We start from the raw sequence: 19600 nt of genomic DNA, 5'->3' as shown, positions 1-19600 counted from the left end.
CAGAAGGGGCAGTGTCAGGCCTGGGAGGGACATGAGCAGGAGATGCCTTCAGATCATGTCCTGGGTTTGACAAGGACAGCACAGCTGACGAGGGCCTTGGCTCCCTACTGACTTTAGGTCAATGTCCATTTGCGTTTAGGAAGGCAGTGTGGGGGTGGACAGAACACCGGGTGGGGAGACTTCTGTATATTTTCACCGTCTCAGGTGAGTGTGAGAGGCAGCCGTGGTGTGGACCATCCAACCAAGTGGCCTCAGAGGCCTTTCTCACTGCTGATTTCTGGGGTCTGGCTTGTTCCTTGCTGCCTGGTGAGGCTATGCCATGCTTGGGCACAGAGAAGAGAATAAGGTGAGAGAGTTGTGGGGTAAAACACAGACTAAAAATTGTGTTTGATGTCAGAAAGGAGGAACACAGCAAGGAAAGAGCTTTAAGTAACTAAAAATAGGCTGATATTTAGTGAGGGGACCGAGATTTGGGTTACGTGAAAACAGAATTTGTGGCCTGTCCTTGGCAGGATCCATGGCAGGGGACTCCTCCACCCCTCCCCACTGCATGTGTGAGAACAGGTACGTATGTGGGTATGCTGTGAGCGTGTCTGAGTGGTGTGTTAAGTGTGCAAGTGTGTGTTGTATGAGTGTGCTGTGTGAATATATTGTGTGAGTGGTGTGTTAAGTGTGCAAGTGTGTGTTGTATGAGTGTGCTGTGTGAATACATTGTGTGAGTGGTGTGTTGTGTGAGAGTACTTGGGAGGGGACGCTCATGTGTTCTTGCTTTGATCTTTAGGAGGAAGAAGGCTCCTGAGCTCTTGCTGGGAAATAAAGTCCAGTTGCACCGAGATGGATTAAAGTCAGCAGCCCTGTGGTGCTGGGCCTGTGGTCCTGGAGCCCCATTTCTGGCTGTCCCGATGAGCCTCGGCCCTGCTTGCCCTGCCAGACAAGAATGAGTGCAAGTCTTGCAGCCAGTAAAGGCAAAATACCCTGGGGATTTTTTCAGTGCCATTTAATTGGTTTTAAGGTTTGAGTTAAAGAATTTTCACTGAGGAAATAGAGGAGTGGCTGAGCTGGCCCTTCTGACATCGTGAGGGCTTCTTGGAGGGGCCCTGCCCAGCCTCTGCACTCTGTCTGGTTGGTGACTAGTGGGCTCCAGGGCCAGCATGGTGAGATGCCAGGCACCTGGAGGAGGCACTGGGGCAAAGGACATCCTGGGTGGGTGGGGTGGGAGGGGCAGGTCCTTTGGGGTGACTCTGCAGTCCTGGTTTCTGTCATCTAGGCAGCACCTGGGTGAGGCTGAACACATGGATGACCAAGCACCAAAGGCAGAAGAGGGTCCTTTGGTCTGTGAGGAGCAGGAAAGGGACAAGAGCTACCACCTGGAACCCTCTCCCTGCTGCCGCCCCACAGCCTGTGAAAGCAGCCCCTGGCCCTGGGTGGAGTGGGCCCTGGTGGGGATGGGCTCCGGCCTCCTGTCCTGTGTGAGGGAGCTGGCAGCCTGGCAGAGACCCCTTGCCAAGGTGCAAATGACACTTCACCTCTCTCAACTGCTATTTCCCTTTGTGCACATGTATGTGTAGGGATTGGGTGGAGTGGGAGAGAGGAGTTCAAGTCCTTTTTCTGGTGATGTAGAAATTCAGAGGGAAGGACTCTGGGCTCCAAGAGCACAGATCTCACCCCCTGTAGTACCTGCCTTATAGCCCTCAGCAACTGTCTGCTGCAAACAATAACCAAAGACTCATTTGAAAGTAACCAAACATCCTGGTTTGTCCAAGACTAAAGGGTTTCCTGGGACTCAGGACTTTTAGTGCTAAAACTGGAAAGTTCCAGGCAAACTGGGATGATCAGATCACTTATTTCTAATTTCCCTTGACAGTATTTTTGGAAGTAGAGACATACCTGGTATGCCAGACCAGGAGTACCCCTAGGCTTTGTAATTATTTGAGGCAGAATAATTTGATTACTTTCTGATTTTATTTTGGAGAATATGAAGAAAATCTGTATGTGCTGATTCTGAGTACATAAGCCAGTCCTGAGGTTAAGGGTTGACTGTGTCTGTATGTGGGATGCTGGTATAGTGGACACATGACCCCTAGAGTCCCTTTCCCCTTCCTCTGATAAGAAAGCACCGTTTTCCTTTAGGATTTTATGGAACTGTCATCAGGGAATCATCCTCCTTTCTCAAAAGTGGGCCCCGACCAGTCTGGCCAGTCTCATTCTCATCCTCTTAGACTCAGTGATTGGTTCAGGAACAATTAAATCTCCTCCTCTGCCTCCTCCTCTTCTACATCCTCCTTTTAAGGATTATATGAATATTGAGAAAGAGAGAGAAGAAGAGGTCAGCTTTGAGTTATCGGTGGCCATCTTTGTCACCATGTGGAAGGATTCAGCCTTAAAAAGTTGAGAGAAAGGCCGGGAGCGGTGGCTCACGCTTGTAATCCCAGCACTTTGGGAGGCCGAGGCGGGCGGATCACGAGGTCAGGAGATTGAGACCACGGTGAAACCCCGTCTCTACTAAAAATACAAAAAATTAGCCGGGCGTGGTGGCGGGCGCCTGTAGTCCCAGCTACTCAGAGAGGCTGAGGCAGGAGAATGGCGTGAACCCAGGAGGCGGAGGTTGCAGTGAGCCGAGATCGTGCCACTGCACTCCAGCCTGGGGGACAGAGCGAGACTCCATCTCAAAAAAAAAAAAAAAAAAAAAAAAAAGGTTGAGAGAAGGAGAGAAAAAGACAAAATCCTGAGGACATGATCTGGACTGCTAGATCGAGCTATGCCTGAAGCCTATATGCCCCTTGGACTTCCCAGTTACATGAGACAATAAAGGCTTTTTATTTGCTTAAGCGTATTTGAATTCAGCTTTAGTTACTCTGCCACTTGCAGCTGAACAGAACTCCACGCAGACTCCTGATCCGCCTGGCTGCCACATCTGCAGGAGGGCTGTACTCTGGGCTCTGTGCAGGGGATCACAGGGGTGGCGCCCTTCACTGTCCCCTGAACTGAGTCCCTTAGGCCTTTAAATTAGGGCATATGGTCCTCCAGGGCACATCTAGGGTGGGAGGCACATGTCTGAGTGTTTGCCTTCAGGAGCTCTCTTCTCGGAATCATGGGGGAAGAGATCTTCCAAGTTCCTTCTCTCATCTTCCCGTTCTTCTCACCTCATTTCCAGGATTTTCTCCGATCTCTCATTTGTCCTTGACTGGAAGTCAACACTGTCATACATCCACCCACCACTCACATACCTTACTGCCTTGGTGACATCCCCGGCATAGGGAAAGCCTCTCCCAGTCATGGGAGGAGCAACCAGCACCTGAAACATTACATTTCAACACCTGTAAACTGGGACAGATAAAGAGCGTTGGTTATTGTCCATGCCTAGGGGCCAGAGTGGGGACTCACCCTTGTTCCCCTGCTGCGGATGGGAGAGGCAACCATGCTCTCCCAGCGAGTAAGGCTGAGTTGAAGGAAGGGAAAGGCAGACAGGATGGGGCAGGCCCAGGGCATGTGGCAAATCAGCCACAGGAAATGGAAATCATGTCACATGCAAGTCAGGATAAGAATTTGCAAATGAGCTCGGCACTTGGGCTTCAGGTTAACTTTTTAACCAAAGGTTAAAAACTATCCCTAGGAAGAGAGAGAGGGGAAGTGATTGGGTAAGGAGCACACTGGGGCCTTTGATTCTGTCACCAATGTGATTTTTTTAAGCTGGACAGTGGAGTCATAGGTATCCATTTTATTATTCTCTATACACTTTTTATATCGTATATATTGCTTAATACATTTTAAAAGCAACCCGAATTCATGTCTATCACTCCTAGGCATTTCTTTACTCTTTCTCTACCTATGTGTGTATTCCTGAGCTATACTTGGTATTATTTCACGTTTTAAAACTTTGTATAAGCTAGATAACATACAAATACCCATTCCGCTATAAACATGCTTTTTTCTCCACTCTACATTAGGCTTGTAAGATTCACCTATATTGGTAAGAATAGATATGGTTCATTCATTTTCACAGTTGTGACCTATTCCACAACTTATGATTTTGTGTGATAGACATTTAAGCTGTTCCTAATGATGGCAGCGGCGGACCATCTGGAGCGGCCGCTGCCATCACCGGCCGCAGCAGGGAGGGTGCGGGGAGGAGGCCAGCAGCCTCCTCTGCAGCCCACCGCCCTGGGGGCCGCGGCGATGGGGCTGGGCCGGGTCGCCAGCTGGCGGAGGAGCAGCGCAGCTGGGGAGTAGCGCGAATGGGGAGAGCAGGGCCCTGAGGTGGAACTGGGCCCGGGGCGGTGCTGCTCTTGCACAGGGAGCAGGAGCCCCGGGGAGGGGGAACTGGGGACGCGCCTCTGGGTCCCGGGTCTGAAAGTGGGAGCGGTGCCGCTTTGGGGACCAGCCGGCGGAGCAACCATTGCTGCCATCCACCGAGAGTGCCGGGTTCCTGTGCCTCGGATGGAGGCTCTGCTTGGCGCTACTCAGGGCCGCGTCCCCAGGTCCATCCGGCATCTGGGTGACCGCCAAGCCTGACACTCCCAAAGGCTGGGCCAGGGCCTGCCATCCACACCACCCTGGACCGCCCCTGGTTGTCAGGGCAATAGGAGGGAGCTCGTAGCCATGTCGCCCCTGCCCTGGACACCGGCCAGGGCCCAGCCAGGACCTGGAGCCCCGGCCCCAGGCTGCGAAGGAGGGGCGGATGGGGCTGCATGCTCCACGGAGCTGGAGGGAGCCGGGAGCAGGCAACAGCCCAAGTTGGGGCTGTGGACCAGGGCCTCTGTGTGCTCTTGGGGGCCCGGGAAGTCCCCCTGACCCCCCCGGCCTTGCAGGCTTGGAAGTGCCTGCTCCCGTTGCCTGGCTTCTCCCCGCTGTCGGCGCCCATTCCGATCTTGGAGCACCGTGGGGCTGAGCCCAGGTGCTGTTGCAGCCTGGCCGGGGGTGCACATATTTGGGGCAGTGCTGATATGCCAGCCCCCTGCCGCTTCAGCCCTCTCCAGACTTTGGCTGCCAACAAGCATGGGGTTGGGGGTGAAGCCAAGGGTGGGGGACTGAGGGCAGCTCCGTGCTGGCCTGTAGGTGACCCTTGGCACCAGCAGCCTGGGCACCATAGATGGCAGCAGGAGGCAGACAAGCTCCTGGGTAGAAGAGGGTGGGTCTCTGGTGAGGCCCCACCTTCAGGCCAGGCTGCCAGTTCTGCAGATCAGAGTGGGAACTTGTGGTACCTTTTCCAGGCTCACCCATGGCTGCCCACGGACCAGCGTGCGCGCACTTCCTCCCCTCTGAAGCCCTGGGCTCAGCCAGAGCAGAGCGGTCATCAGGATGACCAGCTGCTGGGAGGAGCTTCCCACTCCAGGGCCTCCACTCTGCTAGGAGCTGAACACTGGTAGGGACACCCTGGCTGGGAAAAGAGCTACCTACTGCAGGTCTCCTCTGAGCTGTTCTATTGCTTGATAAAGCTCCTCATCTTCTTGCTCACCCCCCACTTGTCTGTGTACCTCATTCTTCCTGGTCACAGGACAAGAACTCGGGACCCACCAAATGGCGAGGCTAAAAGAGCTGTAACACAAACAGGGCTGAAACATGCCCCTTGCTCACTTCATTGTGGGTGAAGAGAAGGAGAGAAGAGCTGCGGCCCTTCAGGGAACCCAGACCTGGGAGCTCATGGAGCCAGGTCTGTGACTCTCTCTTCGGGGCCCTGTGGTTCCTGGCATCTCCAAGCTTCTGGGCACCACCACATTCCCTGGAGCCATCTGTGGAAGCTGCTTGCAGTGCACCTGCAGCTGCCCACCTCACTGCAGCAGCTGGCATGTAGCCAGACCCCACGTTTGCTCACACACCCATTGCTGCTCCATGCAGTCTCCCTTGGCAGGTGTGGGATCCAGGCTGGTGGTGTGAGCTGAGCGCAGCCTGCCAGGCTGAGTGGGCAGAATGAACCCAGCGGACCCAAGCAAAACTCGGGCAAAGATGCCACCAGCCACAGGTTTCTGGCCAGAAAAGTGACACCCCAAAGATCCCATAACACTAAGTTTTGCTGTTACTGTATTTCATCAATTCCAAGGTACATATTTTTTCCCATTTTAAAATCTCTGAGATAAGAAATACTTTTTTAAAAATTATAATGTGTAATATTCTGATGTGTAATATCTAAGATATTGATATATCTTAGATCAGTGGTCCCCCACCATTTTGGCACCAGGGACTGGTTTTGTGGAAGACAATTTTTCCATGGATGGTGGGGGGGGCAGGGATGATTCAAGTGCATTACATTTATTGTGCACTTTATTTCTATTATTATTACATTGTAATATATAATAAAATAATTATACAACTCACCATAATGTAGAATCAGTGGGAGCCCTGAGCTTGTTTTCCTGCAACTAAATGGTCCCATTTGGGGGTGATGGGAGACAGTGACAGATCATCAGACATTAGATTCTCATAAGGAGCATGCAACCTAGATCCTTTGCATAGGCAGTTCACAATAGGGTTTACACTCCTATGAGGATCTAATGGCATTGCTGATCTGGCAGGAGGCAGAGCTCAGGCGCTAATGCTCACCAGCCTGCTGCTCACCTCCTGCTGTGTGGCCCAGTTCCTAGCAGGCCACAGACCGGTACTGGCACCATGAGCTTTCTTAGAATTGACTATGGTAAGGGAGGATAAGAGGCTTGAAAGCAGTGTGGGGGCGGGGAGTACAATGCTACTGTGCACTTTCTTGTACATGTCATGTTTCTTTAGTGTCTATATTCCTAGGAGTATAAATTGCTGGGTTATGAGGGATATTATCACCAATTTTACTAGATATTACCGAAGTGATCTCCAAAGTAATTGTTACTGATTCACACTTCCAGTACTACGTATGAGAATTCCCATTGGGCTATACCATGGGGTATCATCTGACTTTTTGAGTTTTGCTAATCCAGTGGATATAAAATGGTATCTCACTATGGTTTTCATAGGCATTTTCCTTATTATTAGGGATCTTGGGCATCTTTTCAAGATCTTTTACTTTCACTAACCCATGTTCTTGGGACTGACTCTTCATTGACTCCACCTACTGCCCCCACCCACTGCCTTCAAGCCTCTTACCCTAGTCAAATCTAAGCACCATCAACACTTATGAATATACAGCAGTAGTTATCCAAAGCTACAAGACTATTTATGCCCAAGTAATTACACTCTTGGAAACTCACACCAAGGAATACAAATGCTACCTGCTCAAAAATTTCATTTAAAATTTTTGATGGTGAAGAATTGAAAACCACATATATGCTCAATATTGGCAGAAATATTAGTAAATGATTGCATATTTCTATAACTGAATTCTATGCAGTCTTGGAAAAAGAACTATAAAGAGAATGTACCGATATGGAAAAATACTTTTGTTAATGGTGTGATACTGGTATACTGATTAGCAGACAGATCAACAGAATAGAATGAATATCTTCAAATAGAACCAAGTATACATATACACATACATATGTGTATGTGTGTGTGTGTGTATATATATATATGAAAACTTGAATTTGCATATGTATGTATATATACGTATACCTGAATTTAGGATATAAGAAGACTGGATTATAAAGATAAATAAGTAAAAAATACTAATTTTTCTACAAAAATCATAGCCACAGAAGAAAACAAGATCACATACAAAATAGCAATAAAAAATAAAATAAATAAACCTAAGGAAAAATAAATAAGAAATTCACAGACACTATGTAGAAAGCTATAAAACTCTCCTAAGAGACATAAAACAACTTGAAAAATTAAGATACATACCTTGTTCTTAAATGGGAAAACAAAATGATCAATTCTTCCTAAATTGATCTATTTATTTAGTACAATAACCAATTAAATTTCCAACCAGAAGTTTTGGGGGAACTTAACCAAAAGTTGTAAAATGTATGCAGAAAAATGAAAATGAAAACATGTTCAGTGAATTTGTAAAACAGATAAAATTAAGGAGAGAAAACTAATTCTATCTAGTAAATGTATTTTAAAACTGCAGTATTTGGCCAGTTGTGGCAGCTTCTGCCTGTAATCCCAGCACTTTGGGAGGCCAAGGTAGAGGATTGCTTGAGGCCAGGAGTTCAAGACCAGTTTGGGCAACATAGTGAACCCCCCTCCACCATTCTACAAAACTTTAAAACACATACATACACACACACACACACACACACACACACACACACACACCACACCCACGCACTACAGTATTTAAGGCCTAGAGTATCCAGAAACAAATCCAAGTGCATACAGGATATTTACATGTACAAATGACAACATTGCAAATTAATAGGGGAAGGACAGGTTATTTGATAAATTATGTTGAAAAAATAAGTTTTCTGAAAAAAATAATCATTTTGTCATTTGGGGAAAAATAAGCTGGTTCCATATCTCCTTGTATTAAAATAAATTCCAGATGTACTGGTATTGTTTTATCATTATTAGTGAGAAAGCAAGATATGAAATTGAGATGCATTAAAGGAAAATGAATGGATAACTCTGACTATAAAGTTTTCAGATATTAAGTTTCTCTGTCAAAACACATACATAATAATACAAGACTAATTTGTAAAAATGTTTACTAAACTTACGATGAAGGGTTAATTTTCCCAATAAACTAAAATCTCTTTCACATAAATACTAAAACGCAAACAACATAAAAACTGACAAAAGATACAAACAGGCAATTAATGGTAGTAATGTGTATGTCAGCAGTTCCAGAACTTCGCTGAACATTGGAATCATCTGGAGATCTTTAAAAATAGTATTGTTGCCTGGCTCCCAGATACTCTGATGTAATTGGTATGGTGTATAACTTGGGCACTGGAATTTTTAGAAGCTCCTCTGGTGATTCTAAAGTTCAATAAAGGTTGGGAATCAATGGACTAGGCAATAAGTCTATATAAAAGATTATTGCTAATAAATTAAAGACTGTAAATTAAAACAACAAAGAGATGCCACGTTTCATTTATTGGATTGGCAAGGATTAAAAATTATTAAGATGTAGTCTTGGTGAGGGTGTGAGGAAGTCAGTAAAATGTTGGTGATAGGATGTAGATTAGAGCGAAGTTTTTGGAGGGCAATTTGGTAATCTTATGAATATGCAAACCTTGCACTGCCTTTGACTCAGCAACTGTATTTCTAGGAATTTATTTTACACAAACACTTGCTCAAATCCTCAAAGATATTTAATTTGGTATTATTCCCATAATATTTTCATTTTTGTTGTTGTTATTTGCCTGTTTGGTTTAACGAGGGATAGGGCTTAGAAGTGGTTGATGGATAAAAGGAAAAAAAAAAGTTGTTGATGGATGGAAATAGCAGTGCCCCCACTCCGCTCACACTCACCGATGTATCCATGGCATCTAGGCATTGGATACTGGTGAGTAGAGCTGGGCAGCACCCTCCCTTACGAATCCAGCTGCATCCATAAATTTACATAGGAGCAGACAAGCCTCCTGGGGACGGGGAAAGAGGTTGGGACTCGGACTCCTCATTGAGGATTCAAGTTATTGCAGTGTATGTGATGAACTAAAGAGACCTCCCCAGGAGACTCATTGAGGTCAGATGACAAGGAAGGACACTGAGAGTTCCAGAGAGGAAATGTGCCCTAAAGAGGGAAGTTTAGACCAGTGTCCTGAACTCAGTATTAGGGTTTAGCTTATCAGAACCTAAGGCACAGAAATAATACTGAGACTCTTTCATGCTAATTCACTTTGCTACCATGGGTCTCTTTGAGGGGAACTGGCTCTGTGTGTGTGTGGAGGGACAGAGCTGTATCATTATCGAGAGATACTTGGTCACCAGGTCCCTTTGCTGAGGGACCCTCCTCATTGCTCCTGACAGGGCAGATGCATTCTTTAGCCTGGGCAAATCAGAAGAGAGGCTTTTTGTAAAGTTTCAAGTCAGCAGACAAATGATGGGGGTCTGTCTCATGGACGGGGACAATGGCCATGCGAATTCTCTGTGCTATTTGGAGGGAAATCTTGACTTCTCTGCCAACTTGACAAGGAGGGGAGAGGAATCATTGTAATTTGCATACCAATGGCATATTTTCTAGGCTTTTGGGTGTTCATAGCACACCCCAAATGGTCATAGCATCCGAAATTGGAAACAACCTAGATGATATGATGCTATGTTATATAGCCATTTTCAAAAATCTGGTTTTTAATAGCAGAGAAAAATTAATCACTATTCACTGATATGTAGAAATGACAGGTTTTACAATACGAGCTTAATTTTACATATATCAATATATGTATATATAAAGAAAATTAATTTCTAAATATATGTGCCTATAAAGAAGACTGGAAGGAAGTATATTAAGGGTTCAGGAAGTTATTTCTGGATGATGTTATTGGGAATGTTTTTTTTCTTTATTACATTTTTCAAATTTTGTAATGTCTATACTGAATATATATATTATTTATAATCAGAAAAACAATTTTGTAAAAAGAACATTATTATAAATAAAGTTGCTCTTTAAATAAAGCAAAAAATGCATTTAGAGACAGGGAAAGAAAGCTAACATTTGTTTCATGCCTACCATGTCCCAGGCCACCATACCAGATATTTATACATGTCAGCTCTGTTAAAAGTATCTTCTCCCATGGCCATCCTCTGGGAGTAGCAGGAGGTGTAGCTTGAGGATGGGGTTAGGCAAACCCACCCAGTGAAGGAATTTTTTCTCGAGAGCTGGGAAGCCCTTTCTTCCTTCTACCAAGCAGCTGGCCATCTGTCCACCAACCAGATCCTTCTCTTTGCCTTGGGTGAAATATCCACTCACTGGGCAAGGAAGGGGGCAGAGCCGTGGCTCACTGAAAATGTGACTGAAGCAGATACTGGAGCCCAGGCCAGCAGGGGCTTGAAACTATAGAGCATGAAAGGCAACTTCAGATATGAAAAGGGCTGTCAAGCACCAGAAAGGGTTAGACTGATATTGTGCCTGACCTGATGGTGGAAATAGGGCCTTTCTGAGTGGGTAGATTTGACCTTGGTGTAAGAAAGAACTTAGTCACTTGGAAGGTAATAAGTTTCCATTCTTAGAATTAGGCAAGGGGTCCCTGCCTGGAAGGTATGGCAGAGATTCCTACGCTGGGCAAGCGGGGGTGGCTCTGGAAACCTCATGATCTGTTCCAGTTTTGAGAGTCTGTTACTCTCCATCCCACCATGCCCCAGATTCAGAGGACAGCTTGCTCACGCCGTCAGCTGCTGGAAGCATGTGGGAGAGGCCTTCCGGAGGCCAGGCCCACCTTTGTTGCCTAAGAGGTAAGTGGCTCTGATGGTGGGAACTTTACTAGGCAGGGAGGAGGGAACAGGGAAGGGCCAGCCTGGCCTAGTGAGGGAAATATGTGAGGAAGGTGGGCCTGTGGGCACCCGTAGGTCAGGACCTGTGGGTGGCCATCCACTTGGCCTTTCTCAGGACCAGCCCTGGAACTCATCTCATGGGGCAAGTCTGATGCGAACATGGAGTCTCTTGTCCCAGGTGGCTCTCACCTGCTAATGGACACATCCTCACAAATGGTAGGTATTTAGGGAGCATGGCGATGGAGGATACAAAAAACAACAACCACAAACCAAAGAGGCCAGTGACAAAAAGCTCACAACAACAACAGAAGTTCACAGGCAAGACCCATAAGCCAAATGCAGAGGAAAGAGCAGGAGATCTGTAGTTAGAGAGACCCGAGTACGTATCTTGGCTCTGGCACTTACTGGCGCAGCATTCAGCGATTACTCTATGTCTCTGAAACTCTCTCCTCACCTTCCTCATCTGTAAAATGGGGTTAATAGTACTGATTTCATAGGATTGTTGAAAAGATTATATATTATATATATATAAATACTGCACATATACATCTGGCACACAGAATCTGGCATGTCATAAACCTTAATAAATTGTTATGGTTACTGTTATTCTTTTTGCTACAGGACAAATAAATTGGAAAGAACTAACCGTAAGTGAACTTGGAACACAAAGAACCTCAAGGTTGGCATGGGCTGGAGAAGTCAGTGAAAGCTTTGTTCACTGACGACGGAGACTTTTGAGCACCTCCTAAATGCTAGGCACCGTGCTACAAATTCCGAGTATCAAAATCAACGTGGTGCCTGCTCTTGGGAAGCTCCTAGGGAAGTAGCTTTGAAAGAAAATAATTTCTAACCATCAACCGTGATAAGTATCAGGAAGGAAAGTAACAGGGTGCTATGAAAGACAGGAATGGATTCTGATTTGGGGAGAAGTCAGGGATGACCTCCCAGAGGAAGCAGCCTTGAAGCTGAAGCCTGTAGGAAAATCGGGGTTAGCTACGTGCGGGCCGCGGGGAGAGTGCCCCAGGCTGAAGGTACAGCAGTGCAAGGCGTTGAGGGGTGGAAAAGGCTGGCGTGTTCAGAAACTGAGCACCTGTGTCTGGGGCACGGTGAGGAAGCAGTGATGAGGTCAGAAAGGCCTTGGAAGCCATGGTCAGGATTTGGGATTTTATCTTAAGAAACTGGATGCCACCGAAGGGTATTAAGCAAGGACAAAAACCAAACCCCGCATGTTCTCACTCATAGGTGGGAACTGAACAATGAGAACACTTGGACACAGGGCGGGGAACATCACACACCAGGGCCTGTTGTGGGGTGGGGGAGGGGGGGAGGGAAAGCATTAGGAGAAATACCTAATGTTAAATGATGAGTTAATGGGTGCAGCACACCAACGTGGCACATGGATACATATTTAACTAACCTGCACGTTGTGCACATGTACCCTAAAACTTAAAGTATAATAAAAAAAAAAAGAAAGAAAGGAAGTGATGTGAATGAGATCATCTGGCTGCTGGGTGGGGACAGAATTGGGCAGGACAGGGTCAGGAAGATATGTTGTAGTGGCTCAGATGGGAAACAAATGGTCACTTGGGCCCGGGTAGGGGGCAGAGATGGAAGCAGTGTGGACTCTAGAGGTATTTCTGAGCAGAACCTACATGGCATGGTGATAGATTAGATATGAGGGCATCCAGTGGGCTTCAGTGACCCGGAAGGTGAAGGCGTGGTACACAGGGCTGGTCTTGAAGGGGAGGCTGTCAAGATCCCACGTGGAGGCCGGTGGGGAGTCTCAGGGGGCTGAGCCTTGAGTTAGGTGCAAGGTTTGGAAAGGTGGCAGTTGGGGAGGGGAGAGCCTCTACGACAGGAGGCAGCAGAACTGGGGAAAGAAGTAGGAATGAGCTTGCCTCACTCCACGTGGGTGGCACAGAGTAGGGCAAGCCCTGCTGGGAGGGAAGGGCATGAGCTGGGGGCCAAGAGTGTGAAACCGGGAGGGTGGGGTGGGGTGGGGCCCCTGGAGTGGGCGGAGGCCTCTGCCTCCCGTGAGATGCAAGAGATAGTAGGGAGCTGTTAGGTTCCCAGGCCGGCAGCCAGCCACCCAGGCAGCACTGGCACTCCACAGCAGGGCCGGGGGATGAGAAGGCATGAACAAGCAGCTGCAGAGCTTGTGCTTTCTGAGAGTATTTACTGACCACCTGCTCTGTGCTCAGAAAGATAACGGGATGGGATGTTTATGGAAAAAGTCTCTTGGCTCCCAGGACACCACTTTCTCATTGGTTGCTTCCAGCTTCACTGGCTGCTGCTTTTCATCTGCTCTGATGGCTCTTCATCCTTGCCGGGCATCTGAAAGGTGGAAAACGGGAGAGCACAGACTTCTTCCCCTTCGCTTCTGTCTCTTTATCCTTTAGAGATGTCATCCAGCTCCATGGCTTAAAAACCTCCTACATTCTGCTTTATGATTTCAAATAGATTTCCTCCTCAACTTGTCTCCTGAGTTCCAGATTTGTATTTTCAACGGCCCACCTGACATCTCTGCTTAGATGTGAATCTCAAGTTTAAAATACCAAAGACAGAGGCACCCAGACCCCTCCACCCCAACCAATTTCTATCCTAGCTGAGTAAGCGGCATCTCTCAGTTATTAAGGCAAAAACCCACTAGGCATCTGTGATTCCTCCTTCCATATCCAGTCTGTCCACAAGTCCTGTAAATTCAACCTCCAGGAAACCCAGAATCCATCCACTCCTACTGTCCAATGCTACCACCCCTAATCAAGCCACCTCCATTTCTCTCTGGGCCACAGCAAATGCCTTCTCTCTTGGCCCGCACTTCGCCTCTGGCCCCCAGGCAATCCATGCTCCACAGACCAGACAAAGTGATGCAGGCAAAACATAAAACAGATCAAGTCAGTCCTCAGATTAAAGCCCTCCACAGGCTCCCCCTGTGTTTTGGAACAAAATCAAAGCTGCTTTCTGCAGCATCCGGTCCATAAGGCCCTGACTTCACCTCCCACTGCTTTCTTCCTTGCTTCTCCTGCTCTCTGCTCTCCAGTCACCCTGGTTTTCTCCCTGTTTCTAGAAAAGGTCAACCTTGTGTCCACCTCAGGGCCTTTGCACTTAGAATGTGCTCTTTCTGGAATACTTGCCATCAATCTTCTCATCATTCAGATCTTAGTTCAAATGTCACCCTCTTCTGATGTCCCCTCCCTGCTGCCTGTCACTCGCTGTCACATTTTGTCCTAATAGCACAAATATCAGAAATAGTCAGATATTTATTCACTGTCTCCCACATTGAAATGTAAGTTTCATGAGAGCTGGATCTTTTCTGACCTGCTCAGTGCTCTCTCTCCCACTCCTAGAACAATACTAGGTGCAAAGTGGGAGTTCAGTAAATATTTGTTCAATGAATGAAAAAATGCTTTGGATGTGGTCCTAGGTCTTCTTGAGGGAGTGTGACAAGCCACATGAGAAGTTATCTAAGAACACAGGGCAGGAGATGCGGTGATTCAAAGGTAATCTGATAAGCTGATATTTGCTTTAGGGTTACTGGATGACAATATGCTACTCAGTAATGGGAGCCTCCAACTGGCTCCAGAAAAGATGAAGGCCTGATCCATAGGGGTGGTCCTGGAGGGAACACTTCAAGGACCGAAATGGAGGGCAGATGAGGAGCTATTTGAAGACTGGTGAGTGTCTCAGTCCATTTTATGCTACTATAACAGAATATCTGAGACTGGGTAATTTATAAAGAACAGAAATCTGTTTCTTTAAAATATGTTTTTGGCAGCTAGAGATGGGGTGTCACTATGTTGACCAGGCTGAACTCCTGACCTCAAGTGATGATCCTGTCTTGGCCTCTCAAAATGCTGGAATAATGGGTGTGACCCACAGCACCTGACCAAGAACAGAGATTATTTCTTATAGCTCCAGAGGCTGGGAAGTCCAAGGTCAAGGGGTCCACATCTGGCAAGGGCCTTCTTGCTGTGTCATCCCATGGTGGAGGGCAGAAGGGCAAGAGAGCACAAGAGAGAGCAACAGGGTGCAGAGCTCACTTTTATAACAATCCCACTCTCTCAGTGACTCACTCCCACGATAACGACATGAATTCATCGATGTGGGCAGCAGCCTCATGACCGAATCCCCTCCCAAATGTCCCAACTCTCAACACTGTTGCATTGGGGATTAAGTTTCCAACACATGAACTTTGCGGGGCATATTCAGACCATAGCAGCGGGTCCTTGCAGTTCCCTCAAAATCTGCCACATAAGTAATCGAAGATTCCACTGTTACCTAGTGTGCATACATTCCCCAAGCCTACATGCCCCCCATTCATACATATATACACACCCTCTTGCAGAGCTGGTGGTGACACTTTTTATCATGTTCAGATATTTCACAAAGGTCTCAGGGAATGACCAGTTGACCAGTCTCTGAGAAATTCCACGGAAATTTGCAAAAATAAAACATCTATAAAAACTGACATTTCATCACAAAAATCCTAATAAATTTTGTTGCATACATATGCACAATAGAATATTATTTGGCCACTAAAATGATACGAAGTTTAGGTAGCAAGATAGAAAATATTCATGACTATAATTTTAGGCTAACCCCCCTCCTGGGCATAGATATGGTATAAATATTATGCCATATCATTATGCACTGCATAATGACAGTTTGGTTAACAACGGACCACATATATGATGGTGGTCCTGTAAGATCAGAATATACTTTTTTTTACTGTAGCCTCTCTATATTTAGATACATTTAGGTATACAAATACTTACTGTGTTACAATTGCCTGCAGTGCTCAGTACAGTAACAGGCTATACAGGTTTGCAGCCTAGGAGCAAAAGGCTACACCATATAACCTAGGTGTGTAGGGAGCTATGCCACCTAGGTTTGTGTGCACACACTCCGTGATGTTTGCAAAATGATGAAATTGCCTAATGATGCATTTCCCAGAACATGTCCCTGTTGTGAAGCAACACATGACTGTAGTTATCGTGTCGGGTTAATGGGATTATAGTGGATTGTCCCTTTATGTTTTCCAAACATTTTTAGAAATTGCTTTACACATATCAAAATTAAAGTATTAAAATTAAATACAATGTCTTTTCGTGGTTGTCTGTGTCCCAGTCATGTGGGCCTTTCTGCTCCCCCTCAAGCAGCTGGAGAAAGACCAGGGGGCCGTGGGTACAGCCTCCTATGTGCACTGTGACAGGCATGGGGATGACGGGGCGGAGGGGAGAAATCACGGTAAAGCCATAATGATAACAATGACAGCAAGCCACATTGCTCCAACTTCATACGCCGCAGGCACTGTGCTAAACACGTTGTTTACTCCACACATCATTTTCCCCATAGAGGGAGAAACTGAAGTTCGAAGAGGCTGAGGAGCTTGTCTGAGGTTACAGAGCTGGCAAATGACAGAGCAAGGGATTGAACCTGGTATAACTCCAGAGCCCATGCCCTTAACCACTTGAATGAGGCCAATAATTTCACAAATATTAAGCCATTATATTTTCATTGCTCCCAAAACCTTTCAGCTGCCACTTCTAGGTGTGAGTCAGGAGGCTGAAGATGCCAGGGCAGGCAAGGGCAGGCCATTGACCTCGTTAGCAAGACAGCAGGGGAGACAGCTTGCCCCAGTTCCCATCCCCCTCCAGCGTATCAACAGCAGGCCCGGCCGATGAGACGCAGAGACTTCCAGAACGGAGGCAGTCAGGAAGAGGAAGGGGAGAAGCACCTGCTCACCGCAGACTGGGAGACTGCAGAAGATGAGCTCTTGTGGGAATGGTGGGATAGTGTGGGGCAGAGACATCGAGGGAAACCCTGGGGCGGGGCTCTTGACCCCTCTTCACATGTGACTCCGGGAAGTGTCACCAGCAGAGGACTGAGCCTCCAGTCTACCTGGGTTAAGGGATGGAGGCCGAACTCACTTTTATAACAATCTCACTCTCTCAGTTACTCACTCCCATGATCACGACATGAATTCATCCATGCGGGCAGCGACCTCATGACCAAATCCCCTCCTAAGGGTTCCACCTCTCAACACTGTTGCACTGGGGATTAAGTTTCCAACACATGAATGCTGGGGGACATACTCCCCCAATATGGACGATGGAGCGGTGTTAGCATGAGGACCGGGTCATCCCCAAGCAGCCCTCACTTACCTGTGTGATGGACGCTGTGGTAGGTATGAAGTGGGACCTTCTGGACCCAGACAAGGTGATCCCGTGGTTGGGGCTCAGGATGGACCCTCCAGGCCAGGGGCCAGACAGAAGGAGGCAGAGACCAGAGGGGTCCATAGGAGGCAAGGGGACCTTGGCCAGTGCTCCCTGTGAGCCAGGCCTCGGCTGGCAGGAGGAAGCGACGCTCACTCCCTGCAGAGCTCAGTCTGGTGCCACCGCTAAGACTGTAGCAGCCAGAGGGGCAGAGGAACGCTGTCACCTCCCCAAATCACCGAGAGCCTCCCAGAAGCTCACACGCCTGCCCAGAGGAGAAACTGCACGAGGCAAACCTGGATCACCTGATAATTACCTTCAGATGCGGTTTGATTTCTGTAGCCCACTCAATTTACCAGATGGGAATTACGTATTCGCTCATAGGTGGGGTTTGCGAGGTAAGCCAGATCTATATGTGCCCTCCAACTCTCTCTGGCTTGCATGGAATTACACTTATGACCCTGCCAGGCCACTATGCTAGACTGCATGGTTTGAGAGCCTATGTGACAGGCACTCTGCCAGGTGCTTCACATGCATGGTCTTGTTCACTCTTCTCAGCATCGTATTGACAAATATCTTCCATCTCAGGTGCCCATGAAACTAGCTATGTGGCCTTGGGCAGGTTCCTTGACCTGTCTGTGCTTCACTTTCTTCATCAAATGCAGATACTGATTCCTGCCTAGCAGTATCAGGTGCATAGAATGCACTTGATGAAAGGTCACCACCGTTGTTAACAGTTCTTTTGAGCACAGGAGAAGATAAGGACAGATAGGTGATGGCAGCGGGGTAAAGGGACTCCTCCGGAGAGAAAGAAATGAACAAAACCACAACCTCTTAACTCTGCAGCAATGCAGGTGATCTTATTCCGAGTCAGGAAAGTGAGGGTAAAATTTAAGGGACCAGACCCTCCTCCCAGGAACACAGACATACCTCAGAGCCCCAAGGAGCCATAGGACAGAAAGGTGGGAGACCAGGAGTGTCCAGGTCCTGTGTATCCTCGAACTCATGGAAACTTCTTCCTGACCTGCTGCCTTCTTCATCCCTTTGTGGGCTCTGTGGGACAAACACATTAGTTCCCAGGCCAGGACAGCCTTCTGAGGCCTGGAGACTCATCCCAGCCTCCTCTCTGGGACTCAGGACAGACTGTGTGGAGCTGAGGCTGGTCCTCAAAGTAAGGTGTTGTTGGAGCCTCCTGGGGTAATTTCAAGGGAGTTTTGTGCGAAAGGGAAGCAGTGCCATCAGACTCCTCCTGAAGCTAAGCCAGGATGAATTATTAAGGAGCTGAAGGAAGCCAGGGCTTAACTAAAGGAGCCCCACGTCTATCTCTGTGAATATTTCAAACCATCTGGACCTATTTTGTGGAGAGAAATTTCTTGCGCTGCCTGAAAGACAAGCAGGGAGCTAGCATTCTGCTCACACAGGGCAGCTCTCCGTCAAGGGAGGCCTGCGTTTCAGGGCTGGGATCCATGCTCAGAGAAAGCTTCTTAGTGCTGCAAAGCTATTTTTAAAGTGCGAAACTCAATATGTCAGTGGGAGAGGGAGGGAGAGAGGGCTGGGGGTGAAATGGCTGAGGCCATCCAGGCCCCTGAAGGAGCCTCACTTTCCTGGGTAGTCCTTGGCTCTTGCCTGACACCCCCAGATCTCTATTTTAACCCTGAAAATAAATACTTAGCCTTGTGTTCAGAGCTGATGGTGGGGCCACGGGCCAGAATAGAATTTAATCATTTACTCTGGCTCTCTTTGGTTTAATAGATGCCATATTTGGCAGCTTAAAGGGGATGTGTCCTAGTTCCATGTTAAAAACAAAAATTAAAAAAAATTAAGAACCCTTCTTTGTGTTCTGTTTACAACTGTTTTTAACATACATTTGCAATGTCCATCTTCCTGTCTTTCTGTGTGCCAGCTCTGAGGCACCCAGCATCCTCTCTAGTTGGGAGTATCCCGCCGTCCCCCTCTCTTTTCTGAGGCTGTGGTTTTCCAGTGGGTGTCTCTGGCCCAAATAGCCCTATCAGAAATGAAGCAACAGGCTGGGTGCAGTGGCTCATGCCTATAATCTCAGCACTTTGGGAGGCCAGGGCAAGTGGATC

The 19600-nt window shown here is 47.4% G+C and overlaps 1 protein-coding gene across 1 annotated transcript in view; it reads right to left on the bottom strand.

Moving 5' to 3' along the window:
* The window catches only part of PLA2G4E (phospholipase A2 group IVE), a 68474-nt gene extending 49848 nt beyond the window's left edge, over nt 1–18626 (bottom strand). The window contains exon 1 of the mRNA XM_003266760.3: nt 18444–18626. Within this exon, the coding sequence (XP_003266808.3) occupies nt 18444–18626 (183 nt within the window). The remainder of the gene's footprint in view (nt 1–18443) is intronic.
* Between the last annotated feature and the right edge of the window lie 974 nt (nt 18627–19600).

Source organism: Nomascus leucogenys, chromosome 6 (genome assembly GCF_006542625.1).
Source record: "Nomascus leucogenys isolate Asia chromosome 6, Asia_NLE_v1, whole genome shotgun sequence".
Classification (NCBI taxonomy): Eukaryota; Metazoa; Chordata; class Mammalia; order Primates; family Hylobatidae; genus Nomascus; species Nomascus leucogenys.
Note: the sequence above shows the minus strand (reverse complement) of the source record. Positions and strands in the feature narration are given on the sequence as shown.